The 13519-nt window shown below is 41.2% G+C and overlaps 1 protein-coding gene across 1 annotated transcript in view; it reads right to left on the minus strand.

The window, feature by feature from the left end:
* LOC124152265 (protocadherin Fat 4-like) overlaps window positions 1-13519 on the minus strand; it is a 107266-nt gene that overhangs the window by 87884 nt on the left and 5863 nt on the right. The window contains exons 6-15 of the mRNA XM_048392689.1: window positions 12320-12457; window positions 11635-11820; window positions 10697-10828; window positions 9277-9462; window positions 7406-7543; window positions 6118-6309; window positions 4466-4603; window positions 3300-3488; window positions 1796-2122; window positions 839-973 (exon numbers count right to left, since the gene is read on the minus strand). Of these exons, the coding sequence (XP_048248646.1) occupies window positions 839-973; window positions 1796-2122; window positions 3300-3488; window positions 4466-4603; window positions 6118-6309; window positions 7406-7543; window positions 9277-9462; window positions 10697-10828; window positions 11635-11820; window positions 12320-12457 (1761 nt within the window). The remainder of the gene's footprint in view (window positions 1-838; window positions 974-1795; window positions 2123-3299; window positions 3489-4465; window positions 4604-6117; window positions 6310-7405; window positions 7544-9276; window positions 9463-10696; window positions 10829-11634; window positions 11821-12319; window positions 12458-13519) is intronic.

Below are 13519 nucleotides of genomic sequence, written 5' to 3' on the forward strand. Positions count from 1 at the left end.
CCCAGGTAAATATGTGTTCAGGAACAGATGTATTAAGCACAACCTCATCTTATATGATGGGGTTCCCAGGTAAATATGTGTTCAGGAACAGATATATTTAGCAGTATCTCCTCTTATATGATGGGGTTCCCAGGTAAATATGCGTTCAGGAACAGATATATTAAGCACTATCTCCTCTTATATGACGGGGTTCCCAGGTAAATATGTGTTCAGGAACAGATATATTTAGCAGTATCTCCTCTTATATGACCGGGGTTCCCAGGTAAATATGTGTTCATGAACAGATGTATTAAGTACTATCGCCTCTTTTATGATGGGGTTCCCAGGTAAATATGTGTTCAGGAACAGATATATTTAGCAGTATCTCCTCTTATATGACGGGGTTCCCAGGTAAATATGTGTTCAGGAACAGATATATTTAGCACTATCTCCTCTTATATGATGGGGTTCCTACGTAAATATGTGTTCACGAACAGTTATATTAAGCACTATCTCCTCTTATATGATGGGGGTTCCCAGGTAAATATGTGTTCAGGAACAGATATATTTAGCACTATTTCCTCTTATATGATGGGGTTCCCAGGTAAATATGTGTTCAAGAACAGATATATTAAGCACTATCTCCTCTTATATGGCGGGTTTCCCAGGTAAATATGTGTTCGCGAACAGATGTATTAAGCACAACCTCATCTTATATGATGGGGGTTCCCAGGTAAATATGTTTTCTTGAACAGATATATTTAGCAGTATCTCCTCTTATATGATGGGGTTCCCAGGTAAATATGTGTTCGGGAACAGGTGAGACAAGATAAGGTCAATGTGTTCACAAACGTCTTACCTCAAACGTCCTATCCGTTGTGACAGGAGGCACTGCCTTGATCGTGACGTTACCAGTGCTCGAGTCGATATGGAAATAGTCCACTGTGTCGTCTATGTTGAAGAGTTTGTAGTTCACGGTGTTGTCAGTAATGTCCTGGAGGTAAACACACAGTCAACAAGAGGCAACTTTTGCGAACACCTGGTGTAATGACTTATTTTCAGTGATCCATTCATTTACTTTTCATCACGATTTTGCCTTTTACGCCCTGAGGAATCTGTTTAAGCAGATAATCGAGGCTGGTTACTCTCAGGCGATGACGTTTTGAATTTGTGAATATGTCTTTGCCGTGAGCTGCTCAACCTCCGATAACTGCACAATCTGCCAGTGAAACGTATTGTTTTGTTGTTCTTAGTTAAATATTAAATACTTTATGCCATTATATATTTGGTACATACATAGGTATGTATTGGAACTTCAAACAAGGATCCGAACGTGGCAAAATTTGGCTAGACCAACGTTAGTTGAGTCTAGGAACGCTACAATGTCCCTTACAGTATTCCATAGTCTAGTTTAACTGTTTTGTCTTCTTTTTGGTAGGTTTGATAATGAAATATGAATGTGTAATTATTGTTTTTAGCATTCTTAACCTCATATTTTAGCCATTTTTATTCCGATAAATATTAATTTTATATATTATTGTATTTACAAATTTAATTAAACCAAAAACAGATATTTATGTCAAAATTAATCTTTAACAGTACGATCGTCATAAAACATAAATATGCTATATGTAACTATCATAAACAAAAGTTGTTATTTTCTTCATCCGAATAAATAATCATCATCAGAAACTTTAATTATATGTTACTTGAGCACCAGTCGTCAGTGTTATTTGTATATCTTTATGTATCTTTATGTATCGTTATGTATCTTTATGTATCATTACGTATCACTCCCTTGTGCTGTCCCACTTACCGTATCCCTGTCCACAGCAGCTATCTTCAGAACCGAATATCCAATCTCCATCTGCGTTGAATTGATGCTGACAGTGTAGTCGTCAATGTTGATGAAGGAGGGGGCATTGTCATTGCGTACAATGTTGACGACGACGGCGACGAAGGTACAGCGTGGGTTGGAGGCGGCATCACAGACTTGGATCCCTCCATTGTACTGGCGTGTCTGACTGGGATCCGTCTGTATGTCTTTCTTCACGGAGATCTGACCATCGTCCATGTTGATGATGAAATATTCCTTAAACTTCACGTCTCCCGTGATCGAATATCGGACAACATTGTATGGCTCCTGAGGAGACGAAAATATTGTGTAAATAATACATGTTCACTGACTGTACAGTCTTCAGTGTCAGTGGTGTGGGGTTTGTAAAATGTAATCAGTTTGACAAGGGACTAAGATATACCTATACATAACTAAATCTTTGAAAGGCATTTAGAGTGAGTGAGTATGGTTTTACTCCGCTTTTAGCAATATTCCAGCAATAACACGGCGGGGGGACACCAGAAATAGGCTTCACACATTGTACCCATGTCCGGAATCGAACCCGGGTCTTTGGCGTGACGCGCGAACGCTTTAACCACCAGGCTACCCGACCGCCCCTGAAAGGCATTTAGAAGTGATGCACATAAGGAAGAGAATGTATGGATGTCAGCTTCTTTAGTATGAGGAACATAACGTCTCATCAGGTCATCAGGTGAATTCTCTTCCTTATACATAACTAGATACATAATTATGTGGAATAAATATAATATCAATTTATATAATGTCTAAATATAGTTATGATTATTTTTTGAGTGATTCGAAATGATTATGTTGTGTGTCTGTGCATGTTTACCTGCTACTGCTCAATGTATGGATTCATCTCGTATGAGTGAGTGAGAGAGGTGGGTTTAACGCCACTTTGAACATTATTCAAGTTATATCACAGTGTGTCAGCTTAATGAAATCCCGATGTGGTTCAGGTCTTAGAGGTTTACCACTTTAGTGAAATCCACGAGCACGGGTATGACAAACCTAGAAACATAAGCGGGGCGAACTGGATTCGAATCCACGATAATTTCCGGAGTGTCCATGGCAACTTCGAGACAAAGGGTGTGACACAATGTGATGTGTTAACTGCACGAGAGTGGGCGTGATATGCCTTGTGTTAACTCCGACAAAATGACCGACATTAACTTCGACAAAATCTGACATTTGTTAAATTCGAGAAAGTGAGCCTTACATGAAATGATAGCAATAACTTCGAGTGCGAGTTTGTAATTGGGCGTGCCAGGGAATATATTTCAGATTTCGGCCTTTGAGATAGACACGACCTCGAAAAGTGTTACAAAGGTCATAGATTGACACAGAGATGCGCATTAAATGTGGTTATTTAAATTATAAATTATATTTTGTCCGAAGAAAAAAAAAACAATTGTGTGAAAGGGAATTCCTAGAAATAGTTTAGATCTCACAAGGGTCTTACAGCAATATCTCCGTCAACTGCCGTCAGCTTCAGGAAGGATGGGTACCCGACAGGATGGCTGGAGAGTATACTGGCATTGAAGGATCGGGATGCTAACACCGGTGAATACAGATTCCGGTCCACAGCGATGAGAACAGTGGTTGTGGCACTCAATGCTGGGGTTCCTCCATCCTCGGCTAATACACGGAGCTAAAACACAAATATTGAACGAGTGAGTTGGGTTTAATGCCACCTATAAACATTATTCCAGTTATATCACGGCGTGTCAGCTTAATGTGGGAGGAAACCCCGAAGTGATGCAGGTCTCGGACGTTTATCACTTTGGTGAAACCCACGAGCACGGGTATGGTGCTGACAAACCTAGAAACATAATCGGGGCGAACCGGGATTCGAACCCACAATCATAGGTTTCAGGCGTGCCCAAGGGACGCAACTCAGGACAGCGAATCGCGGCGCCTTTGACGACTGGGCCACCTGTGCCCCCTCAAACACAAATAGGATCCATTATTACAGTAAAGTAGGGTTTAGATTGCTGGCCATGAGTGTCAGCATTCTTGAACAAACTTGTACCCGGTAGGGTCAAGAAAACTTGATTCCTTGAACAAACTTCATCTTCGAGAGGCAAGACAGTTAACTGACTTTATAAGTCCAGTTTCCAGTCCTTTTAGAGTCAGTTAACTCCCTTGCTTCGGTAAGATGACAAACTAGTACCCGTAGGGTCATGTTTCCTTGATATTTTGAACTAATTGGAAAACTAGTTGTTAAATCCTGGAAATATTTTGCAAAGCTTCTCCGGTGTGACTGCCACGCTTCAAATTCAATTTAGTTAGTGCTATGTTAGTGAAGAAATCCGAGAGAATAAGTATTTTTCCTAATGAGCGAGTATGGTTTAACGCCGCTGTTAGCAATATTTCAGCAATATCACGGCGGGTGACACCAGAAATAGGCTTTACATATTTTCCTCATGTAGGATTCGAACCCGGGTCTTCGGCGTGATGAGCGAACGCTTTAACCACTAGGCTACCCCTTCCTCCTTATGAAAGTCAACCCGTGGATTATATAGTTGATTGACGACGTGTGATTACAACACAGCTCACATCTGTCGGAGGTTTTGGGTGTGCTGTGACGCAAATTGTGGTACAAGAAGGTACAAGCCATGCACTCACCGTATACGACGGCGCTTGGTCTGTTGATATCAATGACGTCTCTGTCACCGTTATTACACCGGTATTAGTATTCACTCTGAAGAAACTGGGGCCACGTGCATCACCGATCAGAGAAAAGCTGATGTTGTTGAAAGGTGCCTAAAAATAACAGAACGAAATGCGTTAAAGAATACGGAAGCCTTTTAGGGCCATTAAATGTTCTTCAAGATACTAAATTGAAATTTCAAGATACTAACTTGACATTTCAAGATGTTATGTTGTAAATTCAACTTAGTATCTTGAAATTTCAAGAAAAAACCCGAATGGCCCTAAAAGGTTTTCGTACCAAAAGGGTTCCGTTACAGAAAGTGACGACTGCGCGCGTGTGTGTCGTTGTGTTCGGTTGAGTCTGTTGAAGCCTGTAGCGTTAAAGTGTAGAATTGGGTGCTTTACGACGCTTTTAGCAATATTCCTGCAATATCTCAGCAAAGGAACCCAAACTGGGTTTATTATATTTGGAAATAGCATTTTGTGACTATGACGCTGTACATTCCCACCGCGAGTGTAGTATAAATAAAAGAGACAAATCCCGCTCAATAAGCATAACAACCTTCCTTGCACGATTCCAACAATATCATGAGTTAATGTGTTTATGAATCACTATCAAATAGTGGTAACACCAGGTGTTCGCGAACAGGTGAGCATATCCTGCCCCAACCGTGATACCCCGTCACAAACACATACAAGGCTCGTCAATTGTTCATCTGAAAATGCAGGGAGAAAAGCACACTCAGGAATATTGTCAAAATTGTTCGTTCGTTTGTTTAGTAAAGCGACATTGAGCAATATTCCAGCTATATGACGACGGTCTGTAAATAATCGAATCTGGACATCATGCGCGTCGATCTACGCAATTGGGATACGGTGACATGCATCAACCAAGTCAGCGAGTCTGACCACCCGATCATGTTAGTCGACTCTTACGACAAGCATGGGTTCCTGAAGATCATTTTCAGCTCAGATCGTCACGGGTCGTGGAAAAATGGAATTGCACTGGACATGTTTTTTGTCACAGGTGTGAAATTTATCATAACACTTTTTGAAAGCTTAACTAAAGCATTGAATGTTGATCATTGTTCACACTGAAATCCCGCCAGATTGCATCTGGGAATATACCAGCTTAAGGCATACATGTTAGTTACGTATCATTAATGTGTGAATGTTTTGCATGAGTGAGTCTAATACCAAGTTTAATGCCAAGTCTTTTCAGAAGAAGACAATAATTAAGACGGGGCATACAGCTGCCAAAATACTTCTTAGGCTAACAGAAAATTCTTCTCATATTTATCTAAGTTAGTATATACAAACGCCCAGAAGAATTGACCTATCGCCACCTGATAATCAAATCACACAGCTGACCAATCAGAATGTCCGAATTAATACAAAACCTGAGGTTAGCTCTACTCTGGTTATTGTCTAGCGTTGAAACCATAAATTATAAACACGTAATGCTGTGAAACATAAACGCGCTTCCATACATAATTTTCAACAGATGGTACAGTGGGTGGGGTTAACTTGTTATGCGTTGTGATCGGGTTTTAGTCTCGAGACATCGGTCTAATGTGTAATTGTTAATGTCTTGTACGGAAGCAGACAATCAGTGTAGGGTTTACCTGTGTGTCAGCATCCGCGGCACGGACACTAAAGACCATCGTACCCGGCTTGGCCGTCACAGACATCGCAGCTTGGTATGGCTGTCCCAGGAACTGCGGTGCATGCTCGTTCCGTGTCACATCTATAACAAAGGTCGCAGATGTGGTCGCAGTTCTCGCCGGTGTACCCTTGTCAACAGCCGTCACCGTAAACTGGAGTGGAAGGGGGTGAAGATTCGGTGAAAATATAACCCTATTTGCTTATTTCGTATTTGTCATTCGTCACCACTCGCCCCTTTCCGTAACCTGTAAGAAGCTATTCGGCTTGTCCCGGAATAACACGAATTGGTCACGAATGCGTATTTGTGTCTCAATGCTTTTTGTTTGTTTGATTAACGTCGCACTCAGCAATATACCAGCTATATGACGGCGTTCTGTAAATAATTGGGTCTGAACCACGCAATCCAGTGATTGATATCATGAGCATCGATCTACGCAATTGAGATACGATGGCATGCATCAACCAAGTCAGCATGACTGACCACCAGTTAGTCGTCTCATGCGACTAGCATCGGTTGCTAAAGATCAGTTCTAACCCGGATTTTCACAAGAATCAATGCAATTATTTTTTTTATATTGTTGTATGTAGTCTTTAAGAACAACTTCAACACTTGCGTATTAGAGCGATGTGATTTATCTGACATGAAGCGTGTGTAGGCAACAATAGACTAGCAATACCTCTACTTTCAGGAAATGGATGAGTGAGTTAGTTGGGTTTGACACCGAGTTGAACTGGCGTGTCTGCTTGATTAGGAAGGAAAGCTCAATGTGATCCATGCTTATAAAGTTGATAAAAATGATGAACACGGTATGTGTGTGTGTGTGTGGCTGCTTGTACTAATCCGGACTAATGCCGATTCGATAGTGCTAACCCACTGAGATACCATGCTGCAGTTTAACACAGTACACTGACTCTTAGCCGACCAGTCCTCGTTTTAGCCCCATAATGGCGAGCACAGGCAGGGTAACAACAAGCACCATCTTTAAACGTCTTTTGGTTTGACGCGGCCGGGGATCGAACCCCGGATGTTCCGCTCTCCGGGCGGACGCTCTATCAATGGACCGCGGAGGCGGTCGACAGCTGAATGTGGGAGGACAAAGTTCTGACACCTCCAGAACACGAAGCCATGCTCAGAGGACACTTGCAGGACGCACTGCACAGCGAGAATACATACAGATGGGCGCAAGCAGGCCTCCTTATGGTCAAGCTCGCCCTAAAACCAATTACTACTTATTCACAAGGACTTACCTCGTAACGTCTCGTATCATCGCGAATCAGAGACTGTTTCAGTGATATCACGCCCAGCGAGGGTTTCAGTGTCTCAACCTTGAAGAAGTTAGAAGCCCTGGGTTCCAGGATTGTAAGCTCTATATCTCCCTCGGGGCGCTGTGAACATGTTGAGAGTGAAGAAGTGGTTGCTTTGAGCATTATTTAAGTTGTTAAGTTACTTGCTTTACTTTATTCAGTACATAAACTATTTTTGTGCAAACGAAATACAATGAAGGTGCAAACAGTATAAAATATAACACATTTCTTTGCTTTTCTAAACAAAAGCAGTTTTAACATAATTGCATATTATCAAAGTTGGAGCATTCTTACAGAATTGGCATAAAACAAGTATTTTGCTGTATTTATATTGATAATAGGGTCTTGCGATGACAGTAGTGTATTAAACTTCAGAATATTTTCGATACGGTTTCAGTTACAAACTTTACATTTTCTAAATTCACGAGGAATTTTATAGTGTCGTCCACGTTCAATTTCTACATTGTGAGAACTAAGTCGAAAATGAGTAAATGTGGTCCTGAATTTATTTACAGTAATGCGACTTAAATAGTTACACATAAAATGGATGTTTTAACCTGTGCATAATAAGCCATTTGGGGATTTCAGATAAATTACTATGCCAAACCTGAAAAATGTTTAAAAATACGGTTTCATTACCACATGTTTGAAAGTACCAGACATCACCAAATTCGTATTTAAAATAACAGTTTTAAGTTTCTTTTCCCAATTTACGTGGCCTTGTTCATCGTACAACCGCAACATATTGTACTATTTTTTGGGAAAACGAAATTCCGGCATATCGAAAAGAGAGTTGTTAAGTTTTGTCTGTAATAACAGCTTAATATGTAGACAATCCCACGGGCAGGGTTATGGTGCTGACAAAACAAGAATCAGAGAAAATCTTCTTTTCGAAGCTGCAATTCTAAAGGACGTAAATTAGGTCCCGACCTCCATTTGCTGGTTGCCGTAAAAAGGTAGCTTAGGGCTAAGGTGATTGTAACTCCCATCCCGTGACGTACGTCAGTCGTATCGCTGAGGTTGTTTTGAACAAAGGCACGTTGGTCTTAGAATGTACCACTCCGTTGGCACCACGAGCATGGTGCCCAGAGAGACAAAGGATCCTTAACATGTCAAATCCGGGATTTAAACCAATAATCACCGGATTTTTTTATCACCAGGACATCCATGATAAGGCTTCCGAAGCCATGTATTGTATGAGTGAAAGTTGTTTTCTGCCGCAAGAATAAACTATATTCCAGCATTATTCCAGCTGCGTGTAAACATTGGGCGTTTGAGACAGGCAATCTCATTAAAATCAAATCTAAGCTCTCGCTGCCGCTGAACAAAGATCTGAGGACATCCCATTACGGGTCACGTCAAAACGACCTTTCATCCGACCAATCAAAGCGTCGCTTACCAGATCGTGAAAGTGACAGTCGGAATGTGTTTTCTAATCATGCAACCTCGAAAAGGTTAACACGGTTATTATTCCGAACGACAGTTACGGCCCGTACGACTGTTCCGTTGAGCAACACAGTGACTGACTGCATGAACAACGATTCACGACACGTCACGTATTATAACTAGTGGGTTGCTCTATTTACGACCCGCTGGACCCCATTCCCCCAGCCATCGTTGCGCTACCACTACCGTAACTCCCACACTTAAACATAGATTTACGACAATCGCAACGCTACGATCACTTTGTGAAACGAGGCTCACACTGGGGTCTAGTATATCCAAGGATTCCCCAGCGGTATGAGTGGAAATATTCTCTCCGTTGTAAGTATTGCTGGGACTAATAACCCACAGTGCACGCACAGGGAACTAACCTCTCCGTCTTCATCGGTGACTGTGAAGGTCAACACGTTGGACTCTACGGCAAGCGTCTCTACGATGCGTCTGGTGTGGGATGTGGTTTGGAATGTGGGGTCGTACAAGTTGTAGTCGACTGTCACCTCCACGCCCGTGGTGGCTGAGAGGGGAGGGGTGCCGCCGTCTTCCACCCTCACCCCGAACTGCAACAAAACACGAGATCTTGAAGCACACCACCGTCCTCAACTTCATCATCATCATAATAATAATAATAATAATAATAATAATAATAATAATAATAATAATAATAATAATGCGGACCTCGCATTCGAAATGTCACGCTTGCATCCCAAGTACAAAGTTGTCTGACTCCCCATTGTTCTCGGTGCCTTAGGTTTGGTACCTCCAAATCTGTTGACTGACATTGAGAGAGTACCCGGGTTTGCTACCAGGAATACAGCCCTGCTGATAATCTGGGTAATGCAGAAGGCTGCAGTGTTGGGGAGTCTTCACATTCTCTGAAAAGTTCTGGGTGGGTTTGACAAGGAAGCGCTTCCTGGGAGAAGTCCAATTCGCTGTCTGGGCTGCGTGTAGAGGGGGCAAGGGCCTTGAGCTGATGATGAGCCTAACCAGCCTGACTGTGCCAAGATCACCCAGCCCCTCTTTGCTGCATTTTTATATTTTCATCTGTACATACTAATGATGAAATAATGGGCCCTGGAATTGTCAAAAAGCAAAGGAAAACTTTGAAATATTGGTATCAGGAATGTTTACATGGCGGTGACAACTAGCCTTTATTTCTTGCTGACTCTTTTCTTAAAAGTTTTAGTTCTCATTTACTTCACATTCACATGAACATGTCTTTGAACATTCATGGTAATTTCTAAACCTTTTATTCAATATTATTTTATTCTTTAAAGCAAGCAGATCCTTTGGTCCAAACATGGTCCTTCTCCTACTTACGTCCGTGATATGACGTCTCATTAAGCGTCGTTATGTGCAGTAAGGCAACATTTTGTGAATAGGATAAAAAGATTGGTCAAGTGTATGGTGGAACATCTAACATAATTTAAGTCCCCTCTGATACAATGTAAGTCCGTTAGTTCTTATAAGCCCAGCTTTTCCCACGGTGATATTTACAAAGTTCAGCATATGTAGCAGAGATAGTGAAGAAGTAACAGAGAATTCGGAGACGAATTGCGAATAGCGACAGTGCCGTCTGTGTTAACCGTGTTCCGGTGAATTCAGTTTGTAGAATTGGCATAAAATAAAAATTCTACATGAAATACAATGTTGATAAATGACAGAGTGAGTGAATGAGTATGGTTGTACGTCGCTTTTGGATATATTCTGGCAATATCACGGCGGGGGAATAAATGACAGAAATTGTTCATGATATTTGTGGATTTCTTTTCATTTTTGGAAGAAAAGGCCTACCTTATAACGATACTGTTTAGTCTCGTTCAGATTCCCGACCAACGAGATTTCACCAGTCTCGGCGTTGACAGCAAACATGTCGGAATGGCTGTTACCGCACATGGAATATCGCAGCGAAGAGAACGAGGACACCTGAAATAAAAAGGACACAGGTTATATTATTATTTTGTCTCGTTACTTTTACGGATTAGCAGCACAAACGAAGAATTATCTGCCCTCGTCATGAGCTTATTTAAGAAAACTGACAAATCGCACTGTTTTAAAATTAACAAAATCAACCAAATAATCTGAGTTTCATAAACGTTTAGGATTGAAGATGGTATTGTATTTTTGTGTTGTGTTGTCAAAAGACGGGTGTTATGTTTATAATATAGTACGCATACAACATTATGACTTCTAACTTGAAAACAAACAGGTTTAATACTTTCATGCACACTAGACATACATAGACAAGAATTGACAAAACTGTTAATTTCTACATGAATAATCTTTCAAAGTAACATTAATGGATACTCTATCAAAGGGAACACAAAGGATAATCTTTCAAGGTGGAATTAATGTCATAGATATATTCGACGTAATAAGCGCCCACGGCGATATTTGCTAATATATTGGCACGTGAACAATCCCAATTAGCACCCCTTCCGATTGATCAATGTAAACAAGACTTATTCATTCGCGTAAAATACTTACTCCTGTGTTTATGCACCATTGATTATAAGCAATTGAATTCTGGAAAAATATATCTGCCGTACATAACATTTCAGCCTGTCAGCATAAACCACGAAATTTATCTTTCAACTGAACTCACCAAAATATTTTTTTAATAAGAGCCCCCTATTTCTAATTTTGAGAGCGCCCTGGGCACTTATTACGTCGAATACGGTATGCCTTTATGAAGCATTTCAACAGGTGAAGGTCCAGTATACTCCACTTACACCGTCGGCATCAACAGCAATGAGAGAGAGGATGGCGTCGCCAGGTTCGGCTGTTCTGTTGATGTTGGCGGTGTAAGGCACGCCGATGAAGGTGGGAGTAAACATGTTCCGCACGACGTTGACCTTCACACTGACTGGGGCACTCGACCGGGGTGGCAGGCCGGAATCTGTCACCCTCACTCCGAACTAAAACATCACAACGCGAAAGATGAGAGAGAGAGAGAGAGAGAGAGAGAGAGAGAGAGAGAGAGAGAGAGAGAGAGAGAGAGAGAGCGAGAGAGACCAATAGAAAGGTGAGTGAGTATGGTTTTACGCCGCTTTTAGCAATATTCCAGCAATATCATGGCGGGGGAACACCAGAAATGGGCTTCACACATTGTACCCATGTCGGGAATCGAACCCGGGTCTTCGGCGTGACGATCGAACGCTTTAACCACTAGGCTACCCGACCGCCCCTTAATATTAATACACCACTCAGACACAGTTTACTGACTCCCAGCCAACCAGTCCTTGTTTTTATCCCATTAATGACGAGCGCCAGACAGAGTAACAACAAGTACCACGTTTTATCCACTTTTGGTGTGACGCGGCCGTGGATCGAACTGGGGGATGGTTTAACCACCCACCACATTATACTATGCGGTTTCGAGTCGATGTGTTATGAAAACGTTACCCCAGTACTTACATTGTAGGTTGTGTGTCTGGCCGGGTCAAGGGTGAGTGACCTTCTGACCATCACACTGCCCGTGTTGTAGTCCACTGTGAAGTACTGGCTGCTCTGCTGGTCAGCCCGCGTGTCCACCAGGTCGAAATGCACAGCCGTCTGTGGGCATCGATTTTACCATTTATTATTGAACTAGTAATAAAATACGATATTTATCGGAAAATATACTGTATACATCTCACCTGTAATAATATATTGTTATTAAATGAAACGGAGAAAATGCATAAAAAATAGAACATATGGCATTCCTTTTCCAATTACAAAAATAGCAACAGGTCTCCTTCATAAATAAACAGGTTCTTTAAAAAAATCCCCTCTATATTGTATAACTAATATCAAAATATCAAAAAGAACTTCGAAGCTTTATCCGTCGATTACTTATTAAAATATATTAATTACATTATTTTTCCAGAGCTATTAATGAGGCTCCGTGAAAGGAGTCAAACTTCCCAACCGCTCCCGTCATAATGAGGTCGAAATTATTTCTAAGTATTCGGATTTTAAAAATAGAAATAGAACTTTTCAAAACTTCAGTTTAATAGCTTTTTTTTTTTTTTTGTATCTTCGAAATGAAAATGATTTTCAAATATCGAATGAAGGTTTTGAATGGCGAATGCCTCTCTCGACCAATAATATCGATGACATGCAGTATAATAAACGTAGGGGGTCACTAATGTCGGAAATGTCGAAATGCATTCTCAATGTCATCATTTCGGCGTTGGGCGTTAAAATATCTTCATTCAGTGTGAATGGAGACATCCGACGCTGCTTGCCTCAATAGACCACCACGAGTTATCCCCCTTGATTAGTCTCTGTCTCTAATGGAGGACAACGAACGCTGTGAGCAGGTAGGTGTATTTGATGTAAAATGCATACACATGGAGAAAGAAAATGATCGTACATACACATGATTTTAAACTAACGTACATATGCACATGAGAATATTGCCTTCCCGGGCACAAGAGAAGGAAAAACACAACAAGACATAACACACACTGCAGAAAAGGAATAAAATATGTGATGAAAGTACGACACAGTCGGCACATATGGAGAAAGAAAGAGACAGAACATCATTACGGAGAAGGAATGACACACTATACACATATGGTGAAAGAATGACACCTTACATATACATGGAGAAAGAACGACACCTTACAAAGA

Source organism: Haliotis rufescens, unplaced genomic scaffold (assembly GCF_023055435.1).
Source record: "Haliotis rufescens isolate VD_foot unplaced genomic scaffold, xgHalRufe1.0.p SCAF_11, whole genome shotgun sequence".
NCBI lineage: Eukaryota > Metazoa > Mollusca > Gastropoda > Lepetellida > Haliotidae > Haliotis > Haliotis rufescens.